At 45.4% G+C, this 19,373-nt stretch overlaps 1 protein-coding gene across 9 annotated transcripts in view; it reads left to right on the top strand.

The window, feature by feature from the left end:
- CSMD2 (CUB and Sushi multiple domains 2) overlaps window positions 1-19,373 on the top strand; it is a 489,690-nt gene that overhangs the window by 395,377 nt on the left and 74,940 nt on the right. For all 9 annotated transcript variants that reach the window (XM_081921160.1, XM_081921159.1, XM_081921158.1 and 6 more), the window contains 8 exons: window positions 2,181-2,375; window positions 3,241-3,357; window positions 5,552-5,665; window positions 8,030-8,125; window positions 9,973-10,176; window positions 11,397-11,521; window positions 16,243-16,339; window positions 19,163-19,267. In XM_081921160.1, coding sequence (XP_081777286.1) covers window positions 2,181-2,375; window positions 3,241-3,357; window positions 5,552-5,665; window positions 8,030-8,125; window positions 9,973-10,176; window positions 11,397-11,521; window positions 16,243-16,339; window positions 19,163-19,267 — 1,053 coding nt within the window. The remainder of the gene's footprint in view (window positions 1-2,180; window positions 2,376-3,240; window positions 3,358-5,551; window positions 5,666-8,029; window positions 8,126-9,972; window positions 10,177-11,396; window positions 11,522-16,242; window positions 16,340-19,162; window positions 19,268-19,373) is intronic.

Below are 19,373 nucleotides of genomic sequence, written 5' to 3'. Positions count from 1 at the left end.
TCTGGTCAGCTGCTGTGAAAACAGGATACTGGACTAGATGCGTCTTTTGGTTGATGCCACAGGGCTCTCTTATCTTCTTTAGTTTCAGACGAGATAGACTCCTATTTGAAACCCTGGAAAGCCACTGCCAGCCAGTGTTGTCAATACTAAACTGGATGGGTTGTCTGACGTGGCACAAGGCAGCTCCCTACATTCCTGAGCCATCTGATATATCCAATTCTCACTTTCTTGTCTAATGCCAGTGGTTGCTACCCAGATCCAGAGCCCCTTGCATGCAACTGGTTGAATGAATATGACTGAATGCATGGATCTCTCCACATCCACCTTGGAACAGGTGGTTGCTGCCAGCATGTAAGGGCTGAGCTCAACAAATTTAGAAGGTCAAATGGTTTTAAGGAAACACTGCCTCAGAGGTTTCCTATTTGGGGAATATGGTTTCTGTTTGTAGTTATTGGAAACTCAGTTGAGGCTGTAAATAAGCAGAATGAGTTTAGCTAAGGGAGCAGAAGCAAGTGGCAAAGAAGATGAGATGACAATACGGTATCTGACTTTTTACACCTAATGAGGACATAAGATCTTGGATCTGTTGAGGGAGAATAGGTGAGGTATGGGGGGAAGTGGTGGGTTTTGTGTTTTTTTAAAGAACCATGACAATCTAATTTCAGGGCACATTTTCTTATTGTTCCAGGGCCACAATGTTCACAATTAAAATAAAATACAATAAAAAGCCCTGGGCTTTTAATGAGCAATTTTCAAAAGACAAAAGCTATGGATTAATCAAAGCCCCTAATTATATTTCATGCATACGAAAATCAGGAGGAGATGAGGGGAGAATAGAGAAAAGGAGCACACTTTTTCTGGATTCATTTCCCCCCTGAATTATTTACAGTGGTGCCTCGCAAGACGAAATTAATTCGTTCCGCAAGTCTCTTCGTCTTGCGAGTTTTTCGTCTTGCGATGCACGGTTTTCCATAGGAATGCATTGAAAATCAATTAATGCGTTCCTATGGAAAACGCCTTCCCCCGACCTCTTCTGGAGGGTGGCATTTTAAAATCGCCCGGGACAGCGGAGGACTTCTCCGCTGTCCGGGGCGATTTAAAAGCCCCTGGGAAGGCAGGCAGGGGGGACAAAGGCTTTCTCGCCCCGCCGCTCGGCTTCGGGGGGAGGCTTTCCCGCCCCGCCGCCGGGCTTCGGGACATCGTTCTGAAGCCGGGCGGCGGGGGGAGGCTTTCTCGCCCGGCTGCCCGGCTTCGGGACATCGTTCCAATGCCGGGCGGCGGGGGGAGGCTTTCTCGCCCGGCCGCCCGGCTTCGGGACATCGTTCCGATGCCGGGCGGCGGGGGGAGGCGTTCCTGCCCCACCGCCCGGCATCGGGACGATGCCCCGATGCCGGGCGGCGGGGGGAGGCTTCAAAAGCCGTCCGGGGGCTTTTAAATCGCCCCGGACAGTCCCGGGGCAATTTAAAAGCCCCCGGTTAGGCAGGCAGGGGGGGCAAAAGTCTTTGCCCCCCCTGCCTGCCTTCAAAAGCCGTCCGGGATAGCGGGAAGCGCTTCCCTGCTATCCCGGACCGCTTTTAAAATGCTGGCGGTGGGGAGCAAAGCCTTTCGCCCCCGCCGGCCTTCCTGGACCTCTTCTGAAGTCCGGAGGGGGGGGGAAGGCTTTGCTCCCCACCGCCAGCATTTAAAAAAAGATCCCCGAGATTTCCCTATGGGCTTTCGTCTTGCGATGCAAGCCCATAGGGAAAATCGTCTAGCGAAGCGTCGCAAAAACCGAAAAACCCTTTCGTCTTGCGGGTTTTTCGTCTTGCGAGTCATTCGTCTTGCGGGGCACCACTGTATATATAAATTGAGACATATTTCAATCCTATGGAGGTCTCTTCAGAAGGAAAGCTTGATGGAATTCCATAGGGCATGTTTCTCATTAAGTGTGTATAGCAGTGTGTTGTATTCCCTGCATAAGCCTGGTGGAATAGAAAAGTTTTCAACAGGGATTCAAAGGCTTAAGCCTGCTGAATCCCTGTTCCATAGGTAGTCAATAGGTGCTCCAGAATATGTTTTCCATAAACCATCCCGCATTCTTTCCTGAGAGGATCCTTTGACACTTTGTTTTATTCAGAAAGACAAAGCAGGGGTGGTCACTAGCAGTAAACAGTTAACATCCTGGCAATTTATTGTTCCAGAAAACCCCAGAGAATCTTGCTTCGATCCTGGTTCGATTAAGAATGGCACCCGGGCTGGTAGCGAGTTGAAACTGGGATCCACTATCACCTACTACTGTGGCAGTGGCTATGTGATTGATGGGGTGTCTACCTTGACATGCATTATGGGAGGAGATGGAAAACCTGTGTGGAACAAACCAAGACCTACATGTACAGGTGAGCAGGGTAGAGTGGAAGTGAACTTCTTTCTGTTTAGTTATCACCTTCTGCACATGTGTCTCAAGGCAACATGCAATAAAAACAGCTTGAAAACGGTTTTAGATAGCTGGTATATTTTAAATAAAACAATAGATACAAAATAGGCACTTATGGCAGAGACCCATTCATGCAGTTGGGAAAGGCTGTCAGAACAAAAAACATACTTGTTTGTTTCCAAAAAGTGTAAATACTGGATGGCTATTGTATCTCTACAGGAGTTCAGTTTCACAGAGTGGGCAGCCACACTGTGAAAGCCCTGCTCCAAGTTACTGTGGGACTGCCTTCTGATATCTTTGAAACTTGCAGGAGGAGCTCTTGCACAGACCTCAGTGACCTACTAGATATATAAGGAATAATTATATATAAGGAAAAATTATCCTAAAGCTGACAGGGCAGCTTCAAATTGCATCATGTGAGCATTGCTGTTGCACGGGTACAGATAGTTATGCATCCAAAATCATAGCAGAGCAGTTCAAGCAGTTACCACCCATGTGTACCCCACTCCACTTCTCAACAGCCCGCATAGTTCAAGATGCTGCTCGCAACAGTTTTTGAGATCAAACAGACCCTACATCATGGTGATAAACCTTCCAGTTGATGGCACAAAGTTTGTAATGAAATATGTATCAGGCACAAGTTCTGCTTAGGGTGGATTCCTCTATTTCCTCAATGAGATACTACAGGGTTCCTACTGCTTGCTGGGCATTGTATTAAGCGAATGCATTGTCTGACATCTTTAAAAACAAAGGGGGGGGGGAGAGAAAAGCACGTGCTGCAGACAGACAAATTTATTGTTGCTGTTGTTGTTTTTCGCCCATTCCAGCACCATGTGGCGGTCAGTACACAGGATCAGATGGTGTCGTCCTGTCTCCAAACTATCCTCAGAACTACACCAGTGGACAAGTCTGCCTGTATTTCATCGTTGTTCCCAAAGACTATGGTATATTCTTGGTGTTCACAAGCCCTGATGGTTAGATTGCTCACGTTGTTACAGTTCCGCCCAGCAGATGACATCTTTGTTTCCTGAGACAGGAAATAAAAGTGCCACTTGATGGAAGAAGTGTAATAAGAAGCAACACGATTGGTGATTTTCCCTCTGGAAGAATGTATTCCACTGGTCCCTAAGACCATTGGGAGGAATAGTCTGAAACACCTGAAGACCACCAAGTTGTTCAGGACTGGTCTAATAGAATATTTTAATCTGCATGCAGCAGTGTATACACTTTTTATTGGGGAGACCCAAGGATTAATTTTAGATGTGTGGGAGCGGTGTGGCCATTCACTGATGACAAAATGGCACTCATCAGTTCAAAAGTTCAAAATGTTGTGTTGTTTTTCTCTGACAGAAAAGGTTTGCCATATTGTCAAGATTAGTTTTGCTTTAAAGGCCAAGAGGGACGAGGAGTGTGGTTTGAGAGGAAAGCAAGGGAAGAATGAGCCCACTAAAAATCCTGTGCCCCCAGAAACCTGGAACCAATCCTGGAGATTCAGCTCCCCTCCCCAGTGGCCCAAACTTTTCATCCAAAAGTATTCAGTGGAGAACTAATACAGGGGTCTAAAGCCTCGACTCTTTGAGCTCTAGAAATCTTACAATTGTCCCCTGCAGCCATACTTTGTTGGGGAAGATTGAGACTTCCAGGGTTCCACAGAACAAGGGTGACCAATATGGTGCCCTCTAGATGTTGCTGAGCTACATCTCCAATCATACTTGACCGTTGCCGGCTATGGGTGTTTGGAGCTGGAGTCTGGAAGGCACCAGGTTAGCTACCCTTGCAGAGTGAAATCAGGACTAGCATCAGCATGTGGCATCCTTGGGTGGTTTCAGGCACTTCAGCATCCCAATGGGGCCTACCTGCGATTGAGAGATGCTGTGATAGGCCTACTGTGGGAAATTAAAAAGGTGATTTTTCTCTTGACACTTACTGGAGACTGCTGCCACCCACCACCACCAAATAGGTCTGCCAATGTGGCCCAATGACTTAGGAAGCAGCTCACCAGGGATTGCAACTCCCATTGGCCCCAGCAATGATGCAGGGCCTGATGGGAGTTGTAATCTAGCAAGCTCAGAAGGACACCAGCTTGGACCTACTGGATATAGCATTATCCAGGCTTCACAAGTTGTGCTACAAGGTCTGACAAGAAAGGACTGTGGAGAAGCTCCTTGGAGGAATACCTGAGGGGGCATCAGGAGAAGATTGGGGCTCCCTGCAGCATTCCAGCACAACATCTGATTTTGCAAAGTTCACAAACATTGCCGCTGGCTTCACTGCTGAAATTTCCTAACAAGAGAGCGAGGCACTTGTGAATCTGTAAATGGGCATTTACAAGCTGCAAATAACAAATCTAGCATGCGAAAAAAACAAGCGACAACAACAAGAACTTGAGCCTCAGGGTTTTGAGTCAGAAAAACTGCTGTTATGCTTTTTAAAAAAATAGATATGCATAAATAACCCAAAGCCCTCAGAAGGTAATATTTTGAAAAGAAATAAATAAAATGGACTAATGAGCTGCCTGTTATTTATTTCCCTCATTTTTGGAGGGGGAGGAATCTGCTAGATGTATTTACAATGAAAGCGTTTGGGGGAGCTGATGGGACTAAACATTGACTACCTTTTTCTGGGCAGAATCCAGATAAGTGCTGCTTCTGTGCAGCGTCCATTCATTTCCAGTGGGGCTTCTGTAAATGAATGGACACTTTGGGGGGCATACTGCTGAGCACCCATAGCTCCTCCAATCCACAATCTGTGTTCTTGCACGTCAAGATTGATTTTAAATATTTAATGTGCCCTTCATCTGTGTAGATATAAAAGGGCAAAGTTAAACAATACGTATAACCAGTGATACAGTAAAATATAAAATAATAAGGCCCCACATCCGTATGGGCAGCGGTAGCTGAAACCACAAAGGGTTTTATCTAACTAAGGCTCCATCTGCGCTATACATTCAAAGCAGTACCACATTAAATAGTTATGGCTTCCCCTAAATAATCATTGTTACTTGTTGATTTCTTGTTGCGATTCTACATACTTTGGGGTATGCCAATACTACTCTGTTGTGTCTCTGTTGCTTCATTGATGGTAAATGTTTGCTCTTTAATCTGCTGTTTAATTGTGCCAAATGTGCTTTATTGACAGTGGTGTTTGGTCAGTTTGCCTTCTTCCAGACCGCTCTCCATGATATCATCGAAGTGCATGATGGGCCCAACCAGCATTCCCGTCTCCTCAGCTCTCTCTCTGGTTCTCACACAGGTAAGAGTATGTTCCCCCTCTCACCCATCTCCCTTTTGGAGACATAAAGGCTCCCTAGGATCCTAAGCTTGCTTGGGCCATACATACTGCTCAGGCATCATTCAGTAGCGTGGAGAGAAAACTGAGGGCCACAGCAACAGGTAGCCCTGAGGAGATGCCCTAACTAAGTGATTTTGACATATGCAGCTGAATTCCAGTTGTTGGGGAAAACAAGCGGGAGAGTGATATTGCCCTCCTGTCCTGCTAGTGTGCCTTTCAGAGCAGAATGCTCGACTGGATGGGCCTTTAGTCTGATCCAGCAGATCAGTTGCTTTGTTCTTGTGAGGGAGTGGGTGAGTTTGTTCCATTTTATGTTGCTTCCCACTCAAACACCCTGAAGCAATTTACAACCAACGTATTTAAACCCCCGCACGCAATAAAAATCACATAAACATTAAAAACAGATTTAACGGTACAGTATCCTAATATCTTATCGGTGGCCTCCAGAAAAAGAAAAAGAACATCTTTGCCTGTTGCCGAAGCAATGATAAGAGGCTTGTTCATGCAGTGCACTGAGCGCAGGTACAAGCTGTCTCTACACATGTGCAAGTGTATGTGTAAAAGTGTACGCTTGTTGGTTTGCACTCTGTAAAGTGGGGTGAGGGGAGAACGGGCAGCTGCTATAGACAAGGCCTTTTGTAGAGGATGCCTGGTACATTCATGCCTAGCATAACTGAAATCTGGGCTACACTCTCCTGGGGGTAGGCATGGAAGGCATATATGGAAGCTTGACTTGTGGGAAAGTCCTGAAACTAGAGGGGAGATGAGAATAGGATGGATGTGGGGCAGGATGTATGGCCTACATAGCTTAGTGGGGAGTCAGGAGAAGGTCCATAACATACTTGCCCTGCAGTAGAGTACTGTGAAGTTCCATGCTTGATGTTTAATGGACTGTAGGAAGCACTGTGCCAATAGGAAACAGAAATATATAACATTATGAATGCCTCCAGCTGCATCATCTGTCAGGGAAATTGCATCCTTTGTGAGAATGGCTGAGCCCTGGAACCTTTGCATAAGTAGTTGTTCTTGCAAAAGGCACCCTTTATTTGTTGTTGTTGTTTGGTTGTTTAGTCGTGTCCGACTTTTCATGACCCCATGGACCAGAGCACGCCAGGCACTCCTGTCTTCCACTGCCTCCCACAGTTTGGTCAAACTCATGCTGGTAGCTTCGAAGACACTATCCAACCATCTCGTCCTCTGTCGTCCCCTTCTCCTTGTGCCCTCCATCTTTCCCAACATCAGGGTCTTTTCCAGGGAGTCTTCTCTTCTCATGAGGTGGCCAAAGTATTGGAGCCTCAGCTTCAGGATCTGTCCTTCCAGTGAGCACTCAGGGCTGATTTCCTTAAGAATGGATAGATTTGATCTTCTTGCAGTCCATGGGACTCTCAAGAGTCTCTTCCAGCACCTTACTTAAGGTGCAGAGGTCAGAGCAGCACAGCAATGGTGATGCAACATTGTGGCAGAATTAGAAGTATGACCCCACTTCCAGTGGTTCATGAAGGTGTCCTACACCTGAGTGAACATGTGACTATGGCACAACTGCTTAGTGTTTTGTTGATCAACCCCATTCTCAGCCTCTTGCCATATGGGAAGTAGCGTCCCACTGGTAGAGAGCTCTGGGCTGGTAGAGAGCTCTGGGGCTGGGCCAGCATCTCAACAGTTGACTCCAGGCTTGGCAGACCCCTGCCCCCTGACCACATCCAAACTTCCAAGCAGAGGAGGAAGCACTCTGTGCAGAGAGCATTATCAGGAGGTCCTCCAGCAATTCTTCTTTTCTGTCTGGAGCAGCATGGTCCTACAGCATTCCCATCCAGGTAACTTTCCAGATGCCACATCATCACCATCATATTTATATCCTGCCTTTTTTCCCTGGCAAGGGAGTCAAGGCAGCTTTCAGATATAATAGATACAGTCAATGCCAGTGCTGGATGCGGCCAATATGGGTGGAGCAAAGACTTAAGATTTGACATTTTGCATAAGCTGTTTTCTACACACACACACACCTCTATACTCCATCTAGGCAAGCAAGGCTATGTTCTGGCCAAGCAAAAACACTCAACGAGGGTGCAAAACCAGGCCAGCAAGGAGTGCGGCTGGGGAGAGAGTGTGGCCTCAGGGGAGTCTGACAAGCAGTATAAAGAGGCTTAGAGGGCCTCCTTTGGCCTCCAAGCCTGAGATTCCCCTCTCCTGCCCTACAAAATTCAAATTGCCACCTTATTGGCTTGCTGCACCAGACCAATCCTGGCTTCACTTAGGTGAGAATTGTGCTTTATTGTATTTTCTTTTGGAGTTGTTATTTTTGTTGTGTGCTTTCTCCTTCCCTAGGTGAATCTTTGCCTTTGGCCACCACCAACCAAATCCTCATCAAGTTCAGTGCCAAAGGTCAAGCCACAGCCAAAGGTTTCCATTTTGTCTACCAAGGTAGGCAGAGATATCAATAACCAAACTGGAATGGAGGCACGTGTTGCGTGGTGTGGAAGCCATCGAGGGAGGGTCACTCGGGAGAGAGTTATTTGGGAGGATCATAGCCTAAATCTCACCGAGCAAAGAGGAGCATAGTTGTGCAATATATTGCAATGACAGATTTAAATCCAGAACTAATCTGGGCTGAGTGCTCACTCCTGCTGTCCCCATCTCTCCTCAGGTGTGCCCTGATGAGAAGACCACTCACTTGTAATTGTTCTTCATCATTCCCTCTAGTAGTGAGCTCAGCTTGTGAGTGTTAACAGAATTGTAGCTCAGACAAGGAGGGGCAGGGAAATAGAGAAAGTTACAAGCATACTCAGGGGAATGAAGAGGGCAGAACACAGTCAGCTGAGGACCAAGTATGCTCAGCGGCCACAAAATGCTAGCTGTCTGTTGAGTGTGGATACAGGAAACCAGAGTAGAGGAGGAAGTGAATGGAGCATCCTGGAAGAGAGGATATGGCTGGCTGGAACCCTGAACAGGAGCACTCCACATTGAAACATTTTGTTGCAGGTCTCACTTGTCTATTTTTCTTTTGAAATGCCCACTCCCTTTCCACTAAAATATGTTCAAAGCTATATATATAGCTACCCCTGACTAGTCACAAAATTCTGCCTCATTCTGAGCATAACCAAGAAACAGTAAGCCACCTTGAATCCCAGTTTGGAAGAAAAGCAGGGTATTCTATCTATGTATCTCCATATCCAGGTGGGACAGGAAAAGTCTACTGCCTGAAACCCTTGAGAGCTTCTGCCAAGTCAGTGCAGGCCATACTGAGCTAGGTAGACAAATACTCTGACTTGGTTGCTTTGTTTCAGCCATGGCTTCCCTCCGCAGAGTACAGCAGGGTTAGGAAGGTCCTCAGTTGTATGTGCCTCTGTGGAGAGGAGACTGTCTCTGTGTGCTTGCCTTCTGGCTTTGGTCTAGATACCTCTCTTATTGCGAGTCAAAACACTGCTTTTATATTCTTTTGACAATTTTACTCTAAGGGAAGGAAAAATAAATCTTTCCCTGTGGTGTTTTTCAAAAGCTTAATTGGGAGCCCATAATTAATGACAATTCTGGTGTGCATGATTTATCCCAGCAGGGAAAGCATACAAAGTCATCAGATGTTCCTCCCTCAGGAGGGCTTCATAATTTTTGATAGCCCCTAGATATCCTGGGTAGCTCAGCTTAGTTGCAAGCTTGAGCCTCCGCAGGAAGGCTCGACCCTGATTTCTTTTGACGCTTTTTTGCACTAATCAGAGAACCTTTCAGTTGACTCTCGTACCTAATTATGGGGGAAGAGATTTTGATAGCAATTGTTAATGATTTAACCGAATCAAAGACTCTGATGAAGTCAAATAAAAATTGCCGCCTTCCCTCCAGAGAGTTAATTGCAGCCTCTCCTGGGCTGCACAATCGTTTCTGATTGCCTTTTGGAGAGGAATAGCAATGGGAGCAATCCCCACCCAGCATCTGACCTCTCTTAAGTCCACATCAAACACCTTTCCATTTGGACACTGTCTGCTTTGATGGCCAGTTCTTGCCTCCTTTTGCTGGCCACACGCAGGAGCGGGCGGATGGCTTTAGCTGTATCAGTGTGGCATGATTAAGAAGTTTTCAACAGCTGAAGATTAGCTCCAACAGCAAGCCAGGGGGTGAATTTATTGTGCCTGTCTAACGTGGGTGGGTGGGGTGGATCAACCTGAGGAGCCACGTTCATTTGAGGGGCAACCTTCCAGGATTATTGCTTTAAGGATTTGCTCATTTTAGGCATGTATTCTGCTCTGTAACTTTCTCCCCCTGTGTGTTTGTTGAAGCTGTCCCACGAACTAGCGCCACACAGTGCAGCTCTGTGCCTGAACCCCGCTATGGGAGGCGGATAGGCAGTGATTTCTCTGTGGGGGCTGTGATCCGGTTTGAGTGCACTGCTGGTTATGCCCTCCAAGGATCCCACAGCATTGAGTGCCTGACAATGCCCGGAGCCCTTGCTCAGTGGAATTCCTCTGTGCCTACTTGTGTTGGTATGTACCTATAAAATTTGGAACAGCACTGAACCCGACTACAGATTTGTGATCTGTTCAGTTCCAAGATTCCTGGAAAGTCTTAGGCTTAAGCTAGGATTTGAGCTGGTGCTAGCACCAAGGGACAGCAGGCAGGGACCCCTGATTTCATTAACCATGCAAGGGAGCAAGGCTAGGCACACAATGATGATAAACAGACATATCCCAACCTTTATGTGTAAGATTGAAGGGGAAGTTTGGCTGCTTACTCTTCTTTGGCATTTTCTCCACTGTTTCTGATGTGAATTCCATTCCTCCAAAAGCACATCTCCTCTTGACAAGATGCCTTTCGGAAACCAATGATTCTGAAGGCTCTGTTTCTTGTTGATCATATTGCCCCTGTCATTAGAACTGGCTTCTAGCCCATTTACAAGCGCAATTCAAGATTCTGGTGCAACCCTAACAATCCTAACTGCCTTGGAGACATGTTACCTGAAGATTGGCTTCCTCTCACAAATACCTATCCAGGCCTTAGAGCAATCTCCCAAGGCCCTTCTCCAATAGCTCATGCCAAATGAAGAGCGAGAGCTTTTCCTGTTACATAATGAATGGCTATATCTCGGGAGTACAGAATTTTCTTTGCATGCAGGAGGTCCCAAGTTTAACTCCCAGCATTTCCTGGTAAGACTGGGAGTGGACTGTGCCTGAAACCTGGGTAAGCTGCTGCCAGTAAGTGTAGACAATATTGAACAAGACTGGCCATTTTTATTACTTAGGATAAGACAGCTTAATTGTTCAAGGGAAGGATGCACAGCATAGCTGTCAACTTTTCCCTTTTCTTGCGAGGGATTCTATTCGGAATAAAGGAATTTCCCTTTAAAAAAGGGAAACGTTGACAGCTATGATGCACAGCTCAGAGCTTTGCATGCAAAAGGCCCTAGGTTCTATTGTAGAAATTCTGGTGTTGCTTTAAGCTTTGTTGCATGGATGTTATCTGTGGCTGCAGGCACCACACTGCATTAGATTTTATGGTTTTATGGTCTAATTATTTTTTAAATCTTTTAGTAAGTGTCCCAGAGAACCATTATTGTTGGGTTGCATATGAATGTTATGAATAAATCTTAGGACTTAGGGGAAAGTGAAAGCCGATAACAGTGTTGATAGAGAGTAGTAGCAGCCTGCTAGCAATTAGGAAGCCTCATATGGAATAGACCTGTAGCAGCCTCTCTTCTATGTTTCAGTGCCCTGCGGTGGAAACTTAACTGAGCGAAAAGGCACCATTTTGTCCCCTGGGTTCCCTGAGCCCTACTTGAACAGCCTCAACTGTGTCTGGAAAATAACCGTCCCTGAAGGAGCAGGAATACAGGTAAAACATTAGAGGAATGCCCTGTTTGTTAAGCTCAGTTGAAGGACTTGTACAGCAGTCCCAGCCCAAATATCCAAAGAGCAATAAAAACTCCCTCCTGATGTAGCCAGATATGTCAGGATGCTAAATGGGACCAGGAGATGAGAACTTCTGAGGCCTGCATGTAATGAGCTCCACTGACTGCTTGTCCACTTCCAGGTGCAATGCAAAAGGTAGTCTGCAATGTAGGGGGGGAAACCCAGAACAGGTCTAGGGGTGCATAGGGGAAGGGGGTAAGTTGTACAAGGGTGAATCATTGCACTAATATAATGAGAGACTTCACTCTTGGCCAAAGTACAGCTGCTTACCTTTAATGGTCTGAACAGCAGCGGGCCCAGGTATCTGGAGTGACATTTGGAGTAGTGTGCAATCTCTGGCCCAGGGTCTCTGGAGTCAGTTGCTGAAGATGCTGGGGCCAGAGTTAAGGTGTGAATCTGAGCACAGGTGAGGGCAAGGAGCAAACTGCAGAAGGCAGAAGATGCTGGCTGTGCTCTGCCCCACAGTCAGAGACAGCAATGTTTGTGAATACCTCTTTGCTGGAAGCCACAGGAGAAGAAAGTGATCTCATGCTCAGGTCCTGCTTGCCGGTTTCCCACAGGTATGTGGTTGGACACTGTGAGAACAGATGCTGAACTAGATGGGTCATTGGCCTCATCCAGCAGGCTCTTCCTATGTTCTTATCTTGGGAAGGAAAAATCAGAAGGCCAGTGTTTTTATGCTAGGCCTGGCCAACACAGAAGTCCATTTTGCCAGCTGTCAAATTTGGCGCATGAGGCTGATCTTGATATCTGACTTGTGGAGCCAAAAAGGTTCCTCACTCCTGGCTTAGCAGAACAATGAATCGGTCTGATCAAAGCTATCTAAGGCCCTGTTCTTATCTGCTTTCTGCTTTGAGTCCGACTTTGATTGGATAATGGTTGGGCACTGCCTGCTTCCACTATGAGCCTTGGGACTCAGCTACATTAGTTACAATGTCACACCAGATGGCACTGTGGAGTTCTGTCTTTCATCAACTTGATTTCCCCCTTTGAGGTTTACAACGCATTTTTCTGAAACGCTTTTCTGATGTGTCTAGATCCATAGAACTGCACAGGATGGATCCAAGCTACGTAACTTTTCACATTTATTTCAGTGGGACCTAGATGCAACTAGTTTAACCTAGATCCAGTGTATTATGATGCCGGCTATACTTGTTTGCAATATTCTTAATAATAAAAATGTATTATTATTATTATTATTATTATTATTATTACTACTACTACTTTATTTATAGCAACTGCTCTGCTTTGGTAGGCAGGGAAAGGGAGGCAGAGGAACAATTAGTGCCAGCAAGTGAACCTATTTACAACTTCCAAACTAGCAACTGGCATGTCTTTCTGTGGGTGCTACAGCTAATTAACAGATTGGTTTTGTTCTGGGTTTGTTTCCCCTCCCGCTATGTTTAATTTTGCCCTGGATATCTTGTGACTTGTTTGCATTGTTATCAGTATTTCCCACAGGCATTGCAAAGGGGAAAGAGAGAGGTGGTGGGGATACTCACTTTAGCAGAGCAAAACTGTTGGAACAGTTGAGGTGGAGTTGCAAAGCATTTGGCACTTGCAATTTCAAAAGGTGATAATTCATTCATTAATTTAAGCAGGGAGGGAAAGAAAATGAGGAGAAGAGAGAGCAATATTCACTAATGAAGCACTTCTTTTTCTTTGTGCCTTTTGTTTGAAACGCAGTGGAGAATTTTGAGATTATCCTCTGCGAAGCTGCTAATGGATTTTTGGAATATATGCAAAAAAAAAAAAAAGCAGGGCTGGATTAAGAGCTTTAGAGGCCCTAAAAATTTAGAAGATTGTGGTGCCCCCATAATTCAAATTCTATTTTTTTAAAAAAAAAACAATAAAAAATGGTAAAATAAACTTTTATTTTTGAAAATGAAACAAAACCTATAGTAAGATGGAAGGGAATGTCTATTTTTTGTATACGTCCACTTTATTTATATTTGAATTTTTTTCTCCTACCTTTTCTAATTGCAAAGTATTTGATCAGATCCTCAAACCTAATCTTATGTAACATGTCTGCTTCTATACTTAGTAGAGATAAGGCACCCGACCTGCCTTGTTGCATAGTAGTTCTGTTGGGATTTTCAACTGAGAAAAGGAACATTCAGCTGAGTGATTTATGATGATTAATGTTAAAAATCTGGCAATGGAAAATTTCTGTGGTGGCCCCCTTCCCTTGATGCCCTAAGCACATGCTTATTTCGCTTAATGGTTAATCCAGACCTGGGGAAAAGTGAAACATTTAAGCAAAACATGACTTTATTCATACAATAGAACTCTCTTCCCACTTCCTGCAATACCACTGCAGCGATTTTCAGGTTTTCTCCTGGAGAAAGCTACCTAGTGTTTTTCAGAAGCTTATTAAGGGTCCCTAAATGAGCAGATCAGTCATGACAGATACGCTCTCCTAAAAGACAGCTTGATCACTGCTGCTGATCCTCCTCTGCCATGTGCAACCAAAGGGGAATGTTGAATGTGTTCTTGGAAACAGTTCACAGAGTGCAGTGGTGAGGCCCAGAAGTCCTGGCCAGCCAGTCTTCTGTGTGACCTGAGTGTGGACTCTTGAATATGCTCAACTATCCATTTCTTCTGTGCAGGGCTCCTTCAGCTGCCTAGCTGAAGTGCTCCTCAGAGGTAGAAAGTACGAAAGCCTCCACAATCATCAAACCCTCTTATAGCAAAGTCAAATCGCTTTGGAAGCTAAATGGGGCCACCCCAGAATGCAGCTGTTGCTTCTGCATATTTGGGGGGTGCCCTAGATAGGAAGAAGTACAGAAGTTTGAAAGCTGAAAGGGAAAGGATTGGTTCCTTTTGAAACAACTGACTTGATAGCTTGTGAGCTTACAAGTTGTTTATGGCAGCTGAGCCTATAGAGATATCAGACGGGGGGGGGGGGGGAGAGATAGTCTGCAGAAGCTAGAATCCAGCTCAACTTCATGAGCCTTGTCAGGTTGAGAGCAACTGAGACCCAAAACGTTTTGAGTTTCACTCGCCCAGAGAATAGGCAGGTAAGAGGCGACATGACAGGAGTTTATAAAGTTATGCATGGCATGGGGAAAGTAGGTAGAGAAAAGTCTCTTCCCCTCTCATAACACTAGAACCCATGGACTATCAAAGAAACCAAATGTTGAAAGATTCAAAAGAAAGCCCTTCTTGGCACAGCACATGGTTAAACTATGGAATTCATTCCCATGGGAGGCAGTGAGGGCCACCAACCAATCCCTTATACCAGTAAAATGTTCTGCTTTAGGGCTGGCAGACTTCCAGTGCCATCAAATGCAGAGGGCTGTTCTGTGCTTTGAATGGGTGCTGGTTTGGAGACTCGCAGAACATGCAGACAGTGTCTAGGACGAGGCCCAGCTCCATCGGTGCCCATCCCTTAAGACAGCTGTTAACCCCTGTTTTGTACCGCAGGTATAGGTTAAGTGGTGACAAAACAAGAGGAGGCATTGGAGATGAAAGCGTTCTTGATAGCACAACAGAGGCAGTGTCAGGCCAGTGAGGATTTTATGTAATCATCCTGCTCACTAGCACTTCTGGTATGAATTATTCATCCCAAAGGCAGCTCTTCCTGGGTGAATTAATTTAGATCCCTGGCAGAAAATACAGGCTGATCCTTCGTGAAATCCTGCACACGAGCGTCAAATTAGAAGCTTACAATGTTCGTGCCCTTCCAGTGTGGGGAGGGGAGCTTTGGGGGTCAGATGGGATGGTGAGAGGGAAACCCCCCAGTCTTGTTTCTGTAATGCATGAAATTATTATTAGGGGGATAATTATGCAGATGCTGATTTGGCTGGAGCAATTGGTAAAGACTCGGTGGAGGTCATTAGCATTTCAGTTTCTAAAGGTTTTCATGTTTTTGCTTTTGCTTTAAAGTCCCTGCAAAGTTGTTATTCAGGATAAGCAAACTAGAATGTCAGAGATAATTGTTTATTATCACTCTTGTGACACAATCCTTTTCCCTCCGTGGTATTTGGCAGAAGAGGAGGAACTTTGCACAGTTGTAGCATGGATCAAGCACTTCCTAGAGAATGTCCAGGAAAGGCTGAGAGAGACCAAGTTGAGGCTGGTGTATACTATCATCAGAATCAAGTGGTGAAAATTAACCTGGACTTGTGCTACTTGAGGCTCCTAGGGGAGCATGTCTAGTATCCTGTTCTTGCAGTAGCCAGCCAGATACATACAGGAAGCATGCAAGTGTTTCAGGGAACCCTGAGGTATTTGGGGCATTTAACAGGGTTTCCTCAAACAGAACATCCCAGGCAGGCGAGCTTCCCTGGGAAAAAACACCACTGGCAACTGCAGGGGCCTGCTTAAGAGCATGCTGTCAGCTTTGGTGTGGCAACAGGGGAGCCCAATTGACCACATGCTAATCAAGTCTGTGCCCTAGAATGTACACTTGCTAGTCAAGGCTATGCTCGATGGCAATGCTTTTCAATGCACTTCAAAGTGCCCATCAGGATCCTGACAGATAGTTCAACATGGAAAGGATTCTCTGTAGGCAGAAAAGTATGCCAATGGCTACCTCAAATGTTTTGATTCTTGTTACAAAATTAAATTTGGTTTACTAATTAAAAGGCAATCCATATCATAATTTTTCAGTTCTTTTCTTTTCTCCCTCCCTCTTCCCAGATTCAAGTGATCAGTTTTGTGACAGAACAGAACTGGGATTCCCTAGAAGTCTTTGACGGTGGGGATAACACAGCCACCATGCTGGGCAGCTTCTCAGGTGAGTTCTGAAGCGGACACAGAATGGGCCACAGAAGCCTTCACTAACCTGGTGCCTTCCAGATGTTTTGGACTACAACTCCCAGCAGCCCCAGCCAGCTTGACTGCAGTCCAGAACATCTAGAGGGCATCAGGTTGAGGAAGTCTGCCTTTGCAGCCTCCAGTGTTGACTATTCACTGGGCTCAGTCTTCCAGGCTTGCCACCTCCAAAGTCATGAAAGAACGCCCAAGACAGACAGAGGACAGAAAGATTCCACTTTCCCTCCATTGCAACTTCTCCTCCAGCTGGGCTTTGAGACTTGCTACCGTGGTCAAGCACAGAAAAGCCTTTTCTTTGGTGGCTCCCTGCTTGTGGAATTCTGTACATAGGGAAGCATGCTTTTTGTAAACATCACTCTTTTTTTATGGCACCCAGGCCACTGGTCCTTCATTGGGAGGGCAACTAGTTACATCTGTAAACCCTTTTTGTGTTCATGCTTTTAAGTGGGGTGTGGCTAGGATGCGTTCCTTTCCTATGTATGTTTGTGTGTATATATATATATATGTGTGTGTGTGTGTGTGTGTGTGTGTGTGTGTGCAGTTTAGGTCTAATTTTACTGCTGTTCTTGAATGTTTCTTGTTATCACTATTTATTGAACCCTTTGGTTCCATTGAGACAATTTATGTTAAAAAAGGATGAACAAATATAATAATCTATTAATTAATGACAAAAGTACAAGGCAGCACTTGCACAGACAAGGCAGAGAACAGATTGAACACACTTACCCCCATGCACAGCCTCCCCACTGCCACATACACAAACAAATTTCTCCCTCCCATGCTTTGCATGTTAGAAGCAAGCACAAACTTGGAAATACTACATTTCACTCCAAATACTGAATTCCAGCCCGACTTTATGGCTGCTTGAGAAGGGAAGCCTTTTTGTCATTACTCTTGCCAACACAAACTAGCTGGCATCCTGTGGTCTGGTTTAGGCTTGGAGCAGTGCCAACATTTCCAAATTTAATACCACTTATTTTGAAGGGGTCAGTTGTGCTAATATTTGGACCTCTTCCCCATCTTGTTCCATACCTGACTTCTGTGGATGATGTTACTTGGGTAAAGGACAGTGTCGTGCTCACTTGAGAGCAGGGTCACACTTTTTGCCCTACTTCCAACGTCACATCTGCCACCTTCAACAATGGTGTGTTGTTTGTACCGGTTGTGTGAACTCTTGTTTGCACATAAAGGCGCCACATGATCAGGACACCTGTACAGCTGGGTCTCTCAGTTGTGTGGGGCAATTGCACATGATGAAGAGTTTGTGCCTTGAAGTTGTTTTGCAGGCATCCATGTGCAGTACATGGTTCTTGGAGGAAGCAGATGTGATGTTGGATATAGGGATATAGGGCTTATATATATAGGATATAGGGTCCTATATGTCAGTAATGCATGAATGGTGCTTATGTGGAGTAAGAAACTAAGTGGGCAGTGGATTTTTTCAAAACAGGAAAGTGCATCAAAGAAGCAAAGCTGAGAGTGAATCCGTTTGCATTCCTAAACCACAGTTGGAGTCTCTTGCTAAAGCTTTCTGAGCCATTTTTCCACAGAGTTGCATCCATTCCCCTCCAGAGCTGCCTTATTCCTTTCATTTCAGGACCCCAAGCTGTTATTCAGCTAGCAAAGAGGGGAGAACAGTGCCATGAGGGGTCCTCTGTGACTCCCCCCCCCCCCGTAACTTCTCATCTCCAAATCCTTTTCTATATCTGTTAGTCCAACCGGATAATGCTTTCTGTGATGAGAAATGTGTCTCTGCGCTTTGAAAACTACATTTCTGAGTATCCCTCTGCTGGCCTCTGTGGAGCTTGATCAAAAATGAACCATGCTGCCAAAGTTAAAGGCTGCCTTCTCAGACACACAGATGCAATCTCTGATGTGTTCTCAGATAAGAGTCAGGCTTTGCCTTGCAGTTCTTCAAGACCAATGGGATAGAAGGAGGTGTGCAGAGCAGCCCCCTAAGTCTAATTCATTCTTCATCCTTTTAATATAGATCTATTATGGGGACATCTGCTGGTAGTGTGAAATGATTGTTTTACTGGCTCAGTAATGAGCTGTTGAAGCGCTAACCTTCAGGATGCTCACACCTTTATAATTGTGTGTGCACATTAGGGATGTTGGAGTAATTTGGTTCAGTTCACTTTTTAAGGTGAGCCTACCTAATTTGCACTTCCGGAAACAAAACACAAACTGTAATGTAGCTAGCCATCAAAATTTGCACTTCTCTGAATTTTGCAGTGCAGTTCTCCAACCAACCAACCAAACAAAATGTACAAAAAGGTGTGTGTGTGTATGGAAAGTGTATATGGAAAGTGTGGCTAGAAATGCATATATTAGTGAAAACAAAATACAAAATGCCTTATATTCGGAGAAGTTGCTTGCAAAACTGTATAGGGCAAAATTGCAAGTCTATTAAGAGAATGTGCACTAAAGTGCTACTGGTCTGAGGACCATAAAAAGAGAATTGCAAATTGGTGCAGAATTATGGCAAACTGAAGCTAAGATTGGAAATAATGAGAAACTGAGAGAAACCAGAAATGACAGATTTGTCTCTTCCTAATGCACAAAAGACCTGCCTGCCTCCTGTGCTAGATGGGACCCCATCACCACCACCAAATCCCCTCTTCTAGTCTTACTTTCCAGGGTTTAGGGGTGGCTGGAAGGGGTGGAGGGAGGACACCTCCCCAGATATGGTGAGTGGCTCTGGAAATGGTCCAGATCCTCTCCAACATTTCTGAAACACCCTGGTAACGTCTCTGCCTCTTGTGTGCATGTGTTTCTCCCCTAGGAACCACAGTCCCTGCACTGCTGAACAGCACCTCCAACCAACTCTATTTGCATTTCTACTCCGACATCAGTGTCTCTGCTGCAGGATTTCACCTTGAGTACAAAAGTAAGAATTCTTCTTGATGATGCTGTTCCAAGATGTCCAGGTTGTAGCTTCTGCTGCGAGAGCAATTACTTTCAGGGTTGTGCACACTTTGTCACAGTGATCATGC

This window comes from Podarcis melisellensis (assembly GCF_964234715.1).
Source record: "Podarcis melisellensis genome assembly, chromosome: 8".
Classification (NCBI taxonomy): domain Eukaryota; kingdom Metazoa; phylum Chordata; class Lepidosauria; order Squamata; family Lacertidae; genus Podarcis; species Podarcis melisellensis.
The sequence above is the reverse complement of the archived record's forward strand: the minus strand, read 5'-3'. Positions and strand labels throughout refer to the sequence as shown.